The sequence below is a fragment of the Pantherophis guttatus genome, chromosome 8 (assembly GCF_059756535.1).
Source record: "Pantherophis guttatus breed Tessera chromosome 8, ASM5975653v1, whole genome shotgun sequence".
Lineage (NCBI taxonomy): Eukaryota > Metazoa > Chordata > Lepidosauria > Squamata > Colubridae > Pantherophis > Pantherophis guttatus.
The window spans coordinates 14067724-14081167 of record NC_142070.1 but is presented as its reverse complement, the minus strand read 5'-3'; the positions used below and the strand labels follow the sequence as shown (position 1 = coordinate 14081167).

General features: G+C 39.2%; 1 protein-coding gene across 2 annotated transcripts; it reads right to left on the bottom strand.

Annotated features, from left to right (window-relative positions):
• Nucleotides 1–22: 22 nt before the first annotated feature.
• Nucleotides 23–12803, bottom strand: NUDT9 (nudix hydrolase 9). Of its 2 annotated transcripts, none has more exons than XM_034440451.3 (9): nucleotides 12532–12803; nucleotides 10574–10827; nucleotides 9516–9752; nucleotides 7965–8060; nucleotides 7193–7279; nucleotides 5195–5306; nucleotides 3800–3946; nucleotides 2942–3026; nucleotides 23–594 (listed from the first exon to the last, which is right to left on the bottom strand). In XM_034440451.3, the coding sequence occupies exons 2-9, from the start codon at nucleotides 10699–10701 to the stop codon at nucleotides 440–442; spliced, it is 1047 nt and encodes a 348-aa protein (XP_034296342.2). In that variant the 5' UTR covers nucleotides 10702–10827; nucleotides 12532–12803; the 3' UTR covers nucleotides 23–439. The 2 variants fall into 2 exon arrangements, with proteins under 2 accessions (XP_034296342.2, XP_034296343.2); XM_034440452.3 differs by having other exon boundaries at nucleotides 11661–12543.
• Nucleotides 12804–13444: the final 641 nt, after the last annotated feature.

Genomic DNA, 13444 nt, shown 5'->3' with positions numbered 1-13444 from the left:
CTGCAACATAATGCCAAGTCAGTAAGGTGGAGAGATATTTTTATTTTCAAAAGGCACACATTTAAGCTGTTCAGTGAGCTGACAACTACAGAGATTTTTGGCAGCTGTAAATATCTTTCAACCATATTACGGGTGGACCACAAAAAACTCCATTTTATTCATTTATTTTCTGTACAAAACAGGTACACAACAGATAACACCCAATACTTCAGTAGAATTACGTGATTAAAAAGGGATAATGTAACCCACACTAAACATTTTTACGTTCCAATGATTTCAACCCAAGAATGTCAGAAAATGTGTGAAATCTTGCATCTTTAAATCATGCGCCAACAACGCCCTAAAAAAGCATTTTCTTCCCATTCTCCTACTACATTACCATCTGAAATGATAGGACTTAGTTTATGCTTTAATGTTAGTCCCATCATGGCAACAAAAGTCAGTCTTCCTTCCAGTGAGCTCCTCGTTTCTCTGCTACCCGTCGGACAAAGTCAGAGTGGCTGGCATACAATGTAAGTTTTTCGCTAATATCCACCCATTTCACTTTCCCAGCGTCGTCTCCTGCTTCCAGGTGTAAATTCTTCATGGCTTCGCCTATTAATATAAAGAGAGCAGAGGTGAAATCTACTTACATTCCTTACCGATTCAGAAGTGAATATGCCGCATGCGGGCGCTCGCTTTGCTCGCGCGTCACATGCCTGCACAGACCCACTGTGCATGCGTGAAACCCTCTGTGCATGCGCAAAATCTGTGCATGTACAGAGGGTAAAAAACACATTACTTCCTGGTTAAAACCAGGAAGTAACGACAACCGGGCAGGTGGGCGGAACCTCGCACCGCCATCGCTACCAGTTCTCCGAATGACCTGCCACAATCACTACCAGATCGCCCGATCTGGTCCGAACCAGGAGCATTTCATGCCTGAGAGAGAGATTATGGAATTCATCTGATTTCTTGCCTCTTTCTATTCTGCAAAATGGGCTGGCATTTCATTTCCTTCTCCTTCCAATCTGGACCAGCTTCTACCAAAAAGCATGAAACCAAAGCATTATGGTTGCTGAATTTTCTGTTGGGACTGAAATCTCTTAGAGCAGGGGTGACGATGCTGGCTCAGGGATTCTGGGAGTTGAAATCCACAAGTCATACAGGGGCCAGAATTCCCTACCTCTGTCTTAGAGCTAGTAGGGATTTTTTGATGATGGATTGCCTGTCAATTATCCCCCAAAATCGGACTCAGAAGGAAGAGCCATAGCCCTGTAGTATAGCATATGCTTTGCAACAAGAGATCCTGAATTCAGTCTCTGACATCCTAACCTGGATTAGGGTCTAGCTAAAATACAGGACAGTCACTACTTACAGCTACTTGTTTAGTGACCATTTGAAGTTACAACAGCATTGATAAAAATGACTTATGTGTTGTGATCCGCCAGCAGCCTGCGGAGCTGGCAGCAGTCGGACAATGAGGAGGCTGGGGAGGAACAGAAATGGAAACAAATAAAATAAAAATAAATAAACATGGGCCAATCCTGGAGTCTGGGGAAGGCTCAGACGAGGGCTCTGCATCGGAGGCAAAGAAAGGGCCATCTGGGAGGTACGTGCTGCCTCTGAAGCCTCCAGAGTTGGACCTCAGCAAGGCAGAGGAACAGGGGGAGGCTATTCCCAGTACGCGCATGTGCAGAGTTGCCAGAAGGCAAGAACAGCTAAAACAAAAGGGACGACTCAGGAGTAGGGCTGGGAGATGATTGGCCTCTCCCATAAGACTTAAAAGAGGAGCAAAGGGATGTGGGCCTTTGCAGGAAGCAACGTTATTAATTCTGTGCAGTTTGAAGCTCTGTTTGATTCTGGACTCCATGTGGCTTTGCCAATTAGGTCTTTGGGAGTGTGTCAAGGGAAATAAAGGTGGGTGATTATCTCGAAGGACTTCTTCCAAAGGACTCTTTAGAACTAATTGGGACTCATCTGTGAATGAACAGAATTCACAGTTGTTGCAATAAAAGAGGTTTTTGGGACTACTCGGGTGTTTTAATGATTCAGGAAGCCTAGGTCAGAACATTATGACTGTTTTTCACATTTACAACTGTTGTAACGTCCTCATGGCCATGTGATCAAAATTCAGATGTTTGGCAACTGGCATGCATTTATGATGGTGGCAGTGTCCCAGGATCATGCCATCACCTTTTGCAACCTTCTGACAAGCAAAGTCAATGGGAAAGCCAGATTCATTTAACAACCGTATTGCTAACTTAAAAACTATAGTTGTTAAGTGAATAACAACGGTGGCAAGAAAGGTCATAAAATGGGGCTAAAATCCAGAATCCATGGCCGATTCATCGCGGGGCGATCCAACAATTCAATTACTCAAAATAATTTTAAAAGTATTTCAATTTTTGTTATTCACGTTACATTTTGTCCCTCCTTTGGCACTCTTTTTTTAATGGTTCTGTTCCACCATTTCTTCAAGTTGGCCATGGCGAGTTGTCCTAGAACCCACAAAAGTCACTGTCTCATTTAGCCATGGAAATTTTGGGCTCAATGTTGGTTATAAGTCGAGGATTACCTGTATCAATATGGCCAATACAGATCTAGATGGAAGAAAGTCTTAACTTGAAGCAGAACTAGGCCAGAGGTGGGCAACTATGGCCCTTTTATGACTTGTGGACTTCCAATTCCCAGAATTCCTGAACTAAAATGGCTGGCTCAGGAATTCTGGGAGTTGAAGTCTACAAGTCATAAAAGGGCCATATTTGCCTACCCCAGAACTAGGCCGAGAACTCTTGTGTCTCAATCTAATATAAAACATGACATCAAAAGCCTGTTCCCTGAACTGTCTTACCATTAATAGAAAAATAGAACTAAGTCAGTACAACGGTATTGTGTGATATTATAATCAACACTGCTGAATTACGGTCAAGGTTTTTATTACAAAGGCCTCGCTTCTCACCAGATTCATCATGATAGTTTATTGCTTCTGTTTCCATCCAAGCATTGTCAGTATTGCGAGGATCATCCACATACCCTTTATAAGCCTAAAAAATTTTTTTTAAAAAAAGCAAAATACAGAATCTTTAGGACAAGGTGTTACATTTTATTTACTGCCGTATTTGCTTATTAATCAGATTTATATCCCGCCAAGCACATCATCTCAGCAACTCACAAATAAGAATAACAATATAATGATCTCTAATGAAAAAAAAAAATTCCGATATAGACAACATCTGGCATCAACCTGCATATACCTTCCGAAAAAACTCAGTTTTCAGCTGCTTCCAGAAGGTGGTTAATGTTGGAGCCAAATGAACTCCCTATGGGAGGCTATTCCAGAACAAGATGCGGCTTCCAAAGTTTCCTAATCTGAAAATGCACAACAGCCAGTTTCTTCTGGTAACATCAAAGTAGTTAGATTTGGGCTGATTCCAACAAAGCGCAGATAACCTGGCATCTAGTCATAATAGCTTTATACTTTAAATCGCCAAATGATCCCATGCCCAAAACTTCATGTTAGATGTTAAATAACTGAGGGGGCAAGTGGGAAACTGAGCCAAGCCAGGCTCTCCTTCATAACATCACAGACGGGAATAAAACCACCGTAAAACGGGGCGTCCAATTTCAAGCCAGTTTAACTATCTAAACCTGTCGTGCTGAGTGAGCTAAATGTTGCCATTTTACCTGCTATTCGGGGTTTATAAGCGGAGAAATAAACAAACGTCCCAGAGATTTGTTTATTTCTCTTGCTGAGGTCTCTCAGCAATCTTTCCATTTAATATTTAAAGAGCTTAAAAACACAAGAAGGATCACTTACCACAAAGTGATCCTGACTGAAGAGTCTATTCAGGTGTTTCTCCATCTCTTCTTTCTCAACCTTAGTTTTCTGCAAAGAGTTCAAGGCCTCTTCACTGAATTCTCGCTTCAGAGCAGCAGATAATCTCTCCCCTGGGTCTACCATTCCCTAAAAGAGGATCATAATCTGTTATATAATGTTCAGGCAATAGCTATTGGGAAAGGATAGGTGGGGTGATGCATTTATGTACTGTGAGATCAACACAAAGATAACAACTCTTATAAACTGAACAACAGAGGCTAATGTGATAGATAGGTAATTAGCATCACTTGCAGAATGTTGACATGAGATACATGATGTTATTTTGAAGACTTTGTGGCAGTGGTGAAATCTAAAATTTGTTACTACCTGTTCTGTGGGCATGGCTTGGTGGTGGTGGGGAGGTAATGTGACTGGGTGGGCGTGGCCAATTTTTTTTTTTTTTTTTTTTTTACTTTTAAAAAAGTGAAGTGGTTGTAAAAAAATGCTTTCAAAAGGCTCTGACGATCCCGGCTGTGTTGCCTGATCGGCAGAGGCTTTTTTTCTTTTAAAAGCCTCTGCCGATCAGGCAACTGAGCTTGGATTGTCAGAGGCATTTAAAAGAAAAAAAGCCTCTGCCGATCAGGCAACTCAGCTGGGATCATCAGAGGCTTTTAAAAGCATTTGACGATCCCAGCTGAGCCGCACAATCATCAAAGGCTTTTCTTTTTTACTTTTAAAAGCATTTTTTCGGCCTAAGAGGTTGTAGAAAAAATGCTTTTAAATTTTTTTAAAAATAGCCTCTGATGATTGTGCACCTCAGCTGGGCATGGGGGGTGGGGGGCAGGGATTTTTGCTACTGGTTCTCTGAACCACCCGCCTTCATCGCTACCAGATCGGGTCATCCGGTCCGAACTGGGAGCATTTCACCCCTGCTTTGTGGCTCCTCTGGGATGCCTATGTTCAGGAAATACTTTGATTAGTTACAGTATATATTTTCCCTTGCAGGACCGTCTATAGGTTTGTAGAAGAGGGTGATTTACATATTCATTATTTATAACAAATTTATAATTGGAGGCTGATTATTACAGAATGAAAGGGGGATGTTGTTTATTTGGTTTGAGAAATTGCACCTCTCTCTTCCAAACTGCAATTTCACAGGGCAGCTTGTGACTGTTAAAACCAGCAGGAGATGCAGTGTAGCTCCTGCAGCCTTGTTCACAAATTATTACCACAAAGAGGATTGTCTTTTTGCAAATCACTTTGCAAATTGCCCTTCAAATTGTGCTGAGCTAATAAACAAACGGGAACACACGGAAACATATACAGTACACACATTTTTCAGACGTGCGGATATTTTTTTCTGAAAACAAATTAACTCGTCATTCTTCTTCTCACCCCAGGAATGGCCCATTCTCCACAGTCCTTCCTTTTGATTGCAATAAACTGTAAGATGTTTTTACCAGATACTGGATGAGCTGTTTTATTGCCACTGCCATCTCTCTTCCATCTGAAAGTTGCACCAAGAAGATCGTTAAGCCCTCAAAATTCAAGAAGAAATGCAGCATGTTGCAACTGAGAAAGAGCACATAGGTCCAGAGAGCACATGTTGGCATAGTCTTCTACCCACCACAAGGTCAAATTCATTGCATAAAGTTGCAACTACGGCATGTAAATAAAGGAAGAGTTGAAGAGGACAGAGGGGAGTGAATATATGATTCAAAGTTCATTCCCTTAACAGTAAACCATGATTGGGAATTAGCACGTGTACAAATCCAGAACTCTAGATTTGAACTGGCAGGAAACCTAAACCAGATATGATGTCAATGTTGACACAATCATCATGCTAAAAGTGTCTAAAAGTTGAATCATGGCAACTGGACCAAACTTGGTTAATCTGAGACGTTTCGTTGCTCATCCAAGCAACTTCATCAGTCAGAGCAAAAATTAGTTAGGCAAAGAGTCAGAGAATTACTGGAAAGCGCCATTTTTTGCCACACCAACCTCAAGGGTTTCTCCCCAAAATTAAAGCTTCAGCCTTTAAACCAGCCATATGAAATTTCATCACAAAGTACAGTTATAGTTTCAATTTCTTTTAAAAAAACATTTTAAAGTAGAACTAAAAGTCCATGTTGGCAAAGGAATCATGATTTTTTTTTTACAGATAGAATATTTGTAGCTCAGGACTGAACAGATGCTCTGTGAGCGTGGTTGGTTTTTTTGCAGACACTTCATCACCCAACTAGATAGCATCATCAGTGCTAGTAAGGCAGTACGGTTTGCTCTTGTTTTATTTACTAGTGGCTTGCCCTGTCAGTGTTGGTGGATCCTATAGTTTTACATGCTCCTTCTAAGACTGCAAAGAATGCTAGATCAGCATTAATATCAAGTTTAGTACTAGATGAACAATCAAGAAACAATTATCAAGCACTAGAGAAATCAGGAGGTTCAGACTGTTCAAATGTGTATAAAGATTGTGTATCAAGAGCCTTGATAGTACAGTGGTTTAGTGCACCCTGTCATTAACACAGCTGCCTGCAATTTCTGCTGGTTCGAATCTCTCCAAGGCTCAAGGTTGACTCAGCCTTCCATCCTTTCTAAGGTAGGTGAAATGAGGACCCAGTTTGTGGGGGGCAATAAGCTGACTTTGTATAAAATATACAAAAGAATGAAGGCTATTGCTTAACGCATTGTAAGCCGCCCTGAGTCTCCGGAGAAGGGCGGCATATAAATCAAATAAAAAAAAAAAAAAAGATTTATTGCAAGCAGGGTGGATAAAAATCAATGATTTTTTTAAAAAAATCAGATTTTTTTTATTTAAATCGGATTTTTTTTATTTTTATTGAATTTATTTTAATAAAAACTTTTGGGGTAAAAATCTATCGTAAGATAGTTTTCTATTTAAGATACATAAATAATTTAGTTTATTCAGCATGAAATGGAGTTTAGTTATGTAGCACAAGGCTGTATATTCTGCAACACTGGGACTATCGGTGAGTCAACAGTGGGTCAAAGGAGTAGCAGAGATGACAGTTGCTCTTTAAAAATTATGATTTAAATCGAGTTGATTTAAATCAAGTCTTTTTACTAGTGATTTAAATCATGATTTAAATTGACTCGATTTAAATCAAATCCACCCTGATTGCAAGCTTAAATTCTCCACAAAAATCTGACCTACTAATGGTCAAGGGAAACGAGAGGGTATTAAGAAGGCATTCAAGGTGGACTGGACTTAGATCTCTGGTAGGCACACAGGCACTCTTGACTGATTACGCACTTGACCCCTCCCTCAGGCTCAGCCTGGTCATCTCCTACAACAATATCACAATCAATCAAATTAGGTGAGAAATGAAACATCCTTGGTGGACATATATTGCCTGCATCGTGTTTTTTTACCTTGTTATTAAAGGATCAGCAGCATGATTGGGTCCCCAGCGCCCCAGCAGACCTCGTCCCACTAATCCTGTCCTGCCTACAGGATTCCTGAAAATGACAAGAGGTCTGGCTGTAATCCAGTGTTATTCAAATTTGGCAATTTTAAGATGTGTGGACTTCCACCCCAGAATTCTCTAGCCAGGATAAAGAAAGCACAATGAAAATACAAATTAACAATGCTGACACACCATGATGGCCCAATTTCTCTAAGCTACAGAAAAAGAAACCAACTGCAGGCCAGGCTACAGATCTTCATGCATAAAGGCTAAATTCATATATCACGCTAAATTAAAATGTGGATTTACTGATTGTCACTTTACATACTGATGAATACCTTAGTGGTATTTTGATTTATATGTGGTTTATGATGCCAGTGAGCTGTAGTTTATTCAATAATAATGCTGAGCCTGGATAGCTCAACAGACAGAACTCTGTAATTTAACACCAGCTATCTGCAATTAAAGTAAGATCGAATCCCACCAGGCTCAAGGTTGACTCAGCCTTCCATCCTTTCTAAGGTAGGTAAACTGAGGACCCAGTTTGTGGGGGCAATAAGCTGACTTTGTATAAATATACAAAAGTATGAAGGCTATTGCTTAACGTATATTAAGCTGCCCTGAGTCTCCGGAGAAGGGCGGCATATAAATCAAAATTAACAAAAATTTTTTTAAAATCTACTTATTAAGCCATTGCTTAGTTTGAAGTGTCTACTTAGCTAAAGACTGCCACGTACCTGGGCCTCCCATTTTCCACGTCATATAAGCCACTGTGGCTTCTCCTTTCCACTTGCCCATCCTTCTCGTTGAACTTTGGGAAAAAGTTTTTGGCTCTTTTCAGAAGAGAAAGAAACGAAAACAGTGAAAAGATTAGATAAAATATCTCATGAAAGCTATGAACATTGTTAATTCAAAACACAATTTTGAATGTACTGAAAAACATCTAATCCCAAATGACAAAAGCCTTTTGTCAGCTGAATGTTTCATTCCTCTTTGAAAATTTAGACCTATATTTAAAACCTCTTATCAGTTCTTCATTCTGTAATAGACTTCAGGCTTGCAGTAGTGATTGGCCTATGCAGTTCCTCAATGACACTTTTTACTACCATATATTTGTGAAATCTACTTCCATAATTTGATAACTATGTGCTACCTCTTCGGGAATATTTCTGTTGTTGATGGTATGTGGGTTAATGAATGCATGCTGGTTTGCATGCATTTCTAATTTTGCAGTTTTGGATGGAACTGAAAGCAGGATCAAGTTTGGTCTTACTCAAACAATCTTACACACCAAGGTGACTGTATCAGACCATTGTCTCTAAACAATTTGGCAGCCAGAATCTGGTAACAAAACACTTAGAGAAAACTAGTACAAATCTTTTACCACTGGTATATAACTCTGGTGTTGATTGGTAAAACAAACAGTTCTTTTTCTAAAAATTGTTGGAAATATAACTATCTGATTAGATTATTATTTTTTCCATGTTCGATGGCAATATGTAATATTTACAAATTGTTGCAAATGGTGATAATTTTGGCAAATTATTTATAAAATGATAAAAAAAAAACCCTCTAAAACCTGAATTTCCCTTCCAACCTGCAATTTTCAAACTAAATGATATTACAGCCACACAAAGTAAACTGCATCTTTTGATATATGTTGTTTTGTTTTAATTGTAAATGTCCAGAGTTGTTAAGGAGTCAGATGACCTCAGAATCAGGGGTAAAATCCAGCAGGTTCTGAAAGATTCTAGAGAACTGGTAGTGGAAATTTTGAGTAGTTTGGAGAACTGGCAAATGCCATCTCTGGCTGGGTCCAGAGTGGGGTGGGAATGGAGATTTTGCAATATCCTTCCCCCAGGAGTGGGGAGAGAATGGGGATTTTGCAGTATCCTTCCCCTGGAGTGGGGTGGGAATGGAGATTTTGCAGTATCCTTCCCCTGCCACACCCACCAAGCCACACCATGCCCACCAAGCCACACCACGCCCACCAAGCCATGCCTACAGAACTGGCAATAAAAAAATTCAATTTCACCGCTGCTCAGAATGGAATTAATTAAATAAGTATGACAAATTAGCTTTGCAAAGAAACTTTATTATTCTTATTATGAATAAAGTAGGATCAAATCATTCTGAAAAATAATGGAGAATTAACTTGCAGGAGTATGGCTTAAAGTCCCCCTCAAAAAATGTCCCAAAAAACCTCTGTAGAGTTTAGTTTTAAAACTAAACGAGACACAGAATTTTAATTCAAATTGGGATTACACTTCTATAGTTCAGTGACTCACCCAATTTCTGGGTCTGCCCACTTAGGACCCGAGAAAACACTTGGTGCCGTATAGTCCACAGGACTGTAGTTCTTCCAGTCGATCAACCAATCCACTTTATCATCGGGTACTTGTGTGCGTTCAACTTTTGATCCTGGATATGGGGACGTTCTGGCTTTCCTATGCAGATTTTCTTTTGGCCCCATACAGTCTGCCATTGTAGTTGTGCCTCTGTGGAACCAGTGGTGTGAAGATAGGCTGCAGAAATATAAGTACACTTAGATAGAGAGGGGAAAAAAAGGAAATCTCTGATGCTTTGTTCTTTATAGAATCTGATCTTCCATTAGGAAAATCTTGCCTGCTCATCTATTACACTTAGAATAAAGACAATATCTAGCACCGTGATGGCGAACCTATGGCACACATGCCACAGGTGGCACGCGGAGCCATATTGTTGGGCACGTGAGCGTTGCCCAAGCTCAGCTCCAGCATGCATGTATGCGCTGGCTAGCTGATTTTTGGGCCTTCTAGGCCCACTGGAAGTTAGCAAACGGGCTGTTTCTGGCCTCTGGAAGGCCTCCAGTGGGGTGGGGAAGGCTGTTTTCGCCCTCCCCAGGCTCCTAGAAAGCCTCTGGAGCCTGGGGAGGGCAAGAAAACGGGCCTACCATGCCCGTTTTGGCTGTCACATGCCAAAAGTGTGGGGGGGGGAGCATGGGATCGCGCGCGCATGCATGGGGGGGCAGGGCACCTAGAATTATGGGTGTGGGCACGTGCACACATGCCTACCCTTCATTCCCCCAGCTTTTGGCACGCGATGGCAAAAAGGTTAGCCATCACTGATCTAGCATTTAATGCAGGGGTCTTCACTATTCAGCTAGAAGCAGAGTGGCTTATGTACGCACTTTTCTCCCATTTCCCCCCACAACATTTTTATGTACTGTAAGTTTGCCTTGAGAAAATGACTTTGCTCAAAATCAAAAAAACATGTGTGCTCCCAGGGCCAGTCAAACATCCTAACTGCAATGGTTCTCTGACACGGAGATTTGTACAGAAAGTAAATTAGACCATGGAATAAATACCTGTAAGTAAGATTCCTTGTTGTCTGGAATACTGGAGAAAAATTGGTGCAGGATTTTTTAGTAACAACTGAAAGAGTTACAGAAAGAGAAACTACAGTAATGGTTTGGGCTAGGAAACTTCTTGCCATTCCATGTAGTGAGTTCACAAGAAGCTGGCTTCTTCAGAATGAAACACCAAGTGCGTGTAGAAAAACATGGACACCAAACCAGAAAAAAAATGGATGTGATATATGCTGTCTTCACTTCTTCATCGCCTACAAGATAAAATGATTATCACTATAATGTATATATTACAAGTCGGGATACAAGCTGCCTATTCTGTTCAGCTACAGACCCTAATTCAAAGTTTCTCCCCTTTGCTGATCATTTCTGTCAATTTGCTTCCCAAATTCATAGTTTTATACATCTGAAGATATTGCAATACATATGAATTAATGACAACTGTTTCTTTTTTATATTTTAATATTGTACTGTCAACTGAGTTAAGAAACACAGCTGGTTTTTGAAAATGCTTACCAAATTTAATACCAAATTCCTCAATATTTAATATACCTCAATAAAATGTATGAATTAAGAAAATAGATAACTATAGCGATACTAGAGAATGTAATAATATGTTCCAAAATTTTCTAGTAACAATATATTAGGAATACTATTCTTTTGCTTCATAGTTCATTGGTGTATTTCTCCATGGTTCAATACAATATTTCTTTACATTCAACTTCTCCTTTTACCTGGTAATATCAATCATTACCAGGTAGGAGAATCAAATTAAAATAATATTAATACAGTATGGTTAAAATAAATGAACAAGATATAATACATGAAATTATGGTCAGTTTTACAGCTGTCCATTCCTATGATAATCCTGAAAATTAAATGGCGGTTACACCTCCAACCCATTTTAGCCTTTTTTTTCAAGAAACGTATTATCTCACTTGCATTTTACTTATATTTGCTTTGCTTACATTTCTTATACTTTGCCACCTCTATTGAATGTTCCTAAATAAACAAGATCATCATTTTATCCTGACTTTTCACTCATCACCTCTATAAGTAAGCAGACTATTATTTATATTTTACTTACGTGGGGTAAGAATACTCAGCTATGCTGCTTTAAATCACCCGGGTAGGAAGCATGCTGGATAACCTAAGGAAACTATTACGTCCAGTATAATCTACCTGACAGGGCTGTTGTGAAGTAAAAACTGGAGAGAGAAAAAGGAACTAGATGGCCATCACCTTAAAAGACTTAGAAAAAGTGGGATATAACAAGGGCCGAGTTCAGGCAACATAATGTGGGTTGGGGTTTTTTGGCTGAATGCATTGTGCAAACCTAACGATAGTTATTCAAGCAGACCCGGCTTAGCACTATGTAATATATAGACATAAACATCTCTGTGTGTGATATATATATGTATGTATGTATGTATGTATGTATGCATGTATATATATGTGTATGTGTGTGTATCTATATCGATAGATAGATAGATAAATAGATAGATAGATAGATATCTCCCTCAAAACTTTAATCTTAAACTGTCTACTGTTGACCTCACCCCATTCCTAAGAGATCTGTAAGGGGCGTGCATAAGTGCACCAGCGTGCCTACCGTCCCTGTCCTAATATTCCTTTTTACTTACTCTTTTCATGTATTCAAATTATGTTTATACTTTTACCTGTTATCTCATATATGCTTGACAAATAAACTTATGATTATGATGTGTGTGTGTGTATGTATGTATATGTATGTACATGTACACACATATATATATATGTACATATACATACATATACACAGTATACATATACATAAACACACACACACACATATATATATATGAGATTGGATAATATATTCATATAATATGTTTATTATTCCATAAACAAGGTAATTATAATGGGGGGGGGAGAATGAATGAATTTTCCAGCCCACTCCTTCCTTCCTCCAAACTCACCGTCCAATTTCCTTCCTTTTCCTTGTCACGTTGATCCCGCCTTCAAACAAACCGCTGTCTCGTGATTGGTTAATGCTTGAGCGCCTTCTCTTACCCAGTGGCTTTACTTCCCTTCACTTGATGAGGCGGAGCTATAAAAGACACCGATTCTCGCCAATAAGACGAAAGATATCATCCTCCGACTCTCTTTAGTCCCGGCCCACCCACTTGCAATCGTAATTAAAAACGCCCCAGTGGTCCGTCTCACTTCGAGCCTCGTCGCAAAACGTTACGTCACGGGGGATAACATTTCTGATTGGACGGAGGAGGAGCACGTGACTGCCTGTAGGCGAGCCGATCTTTTTATGCCTCCGTCTCAATTTTCTTCCTCAGCCATAGAGATAGAAAAGAAATAGAGTCGCGCCTTAATGACGTTATGTTGGAGAAAATGCCGTTTTGAAATTATTTTCTATACAAAAAATATGCAAAGAGAAGAGAAGGAGACATCTATGCAACCCGCGGAGATAGAAACGGTTTGACGTTTCCTGGACTTATAAATTCAGACTTTATTCCTGAAAGCCATCATTTCTGATCGTAAAAATCCGAATTTTTTATTTAAAAAAAAATCCACTGAGGCGATTCGTGTTTCTTCTAATTGGATTCAAATTGGACTCCATTGATTCATTTATTTCAACTTTTTTTAAAAATGCTCCTCAGTTTTTATTATAATCTAGTACAATCTATAAGTATATAAGTAAAATATAAGTATTTTACTTATATAAATAAGTAACTTATACTTATATAAGTATAAATATAAGTAAAAAGTATAATCCTTTTTTATATTTTTTTAATTAAAAAATAATTTTTTTATGGATTAGAAGACCTCCAAGCTCTCTTCCAGCTCTATTCTATTCTAAATTCTATTCTTAAAAAA

Coding starts and splice junctions, on each gene's coding strand:
- NUDT9 (XM_034440451.3), bottom strand. CDS start 10,701: ATGGCAAGAAGTTTCCTAGCCCAAACCATTACTGTAGTTTCTCTTTCT. Junction 7,280..7,964: donor GTGGAAAATGGGAGGCCCAG/GTACGTGGCAGT, acceptor TGTCATTTTCAG/GAATCCTGTAGGCAGGACAG. Junction 3,947..5,194: donor GAGAATGGGCCATTCCTGGG/GTGAGAAGAAGA, acceptor ATCCTCTTTTAG/GGAATGGTAGACCCAGGGGA.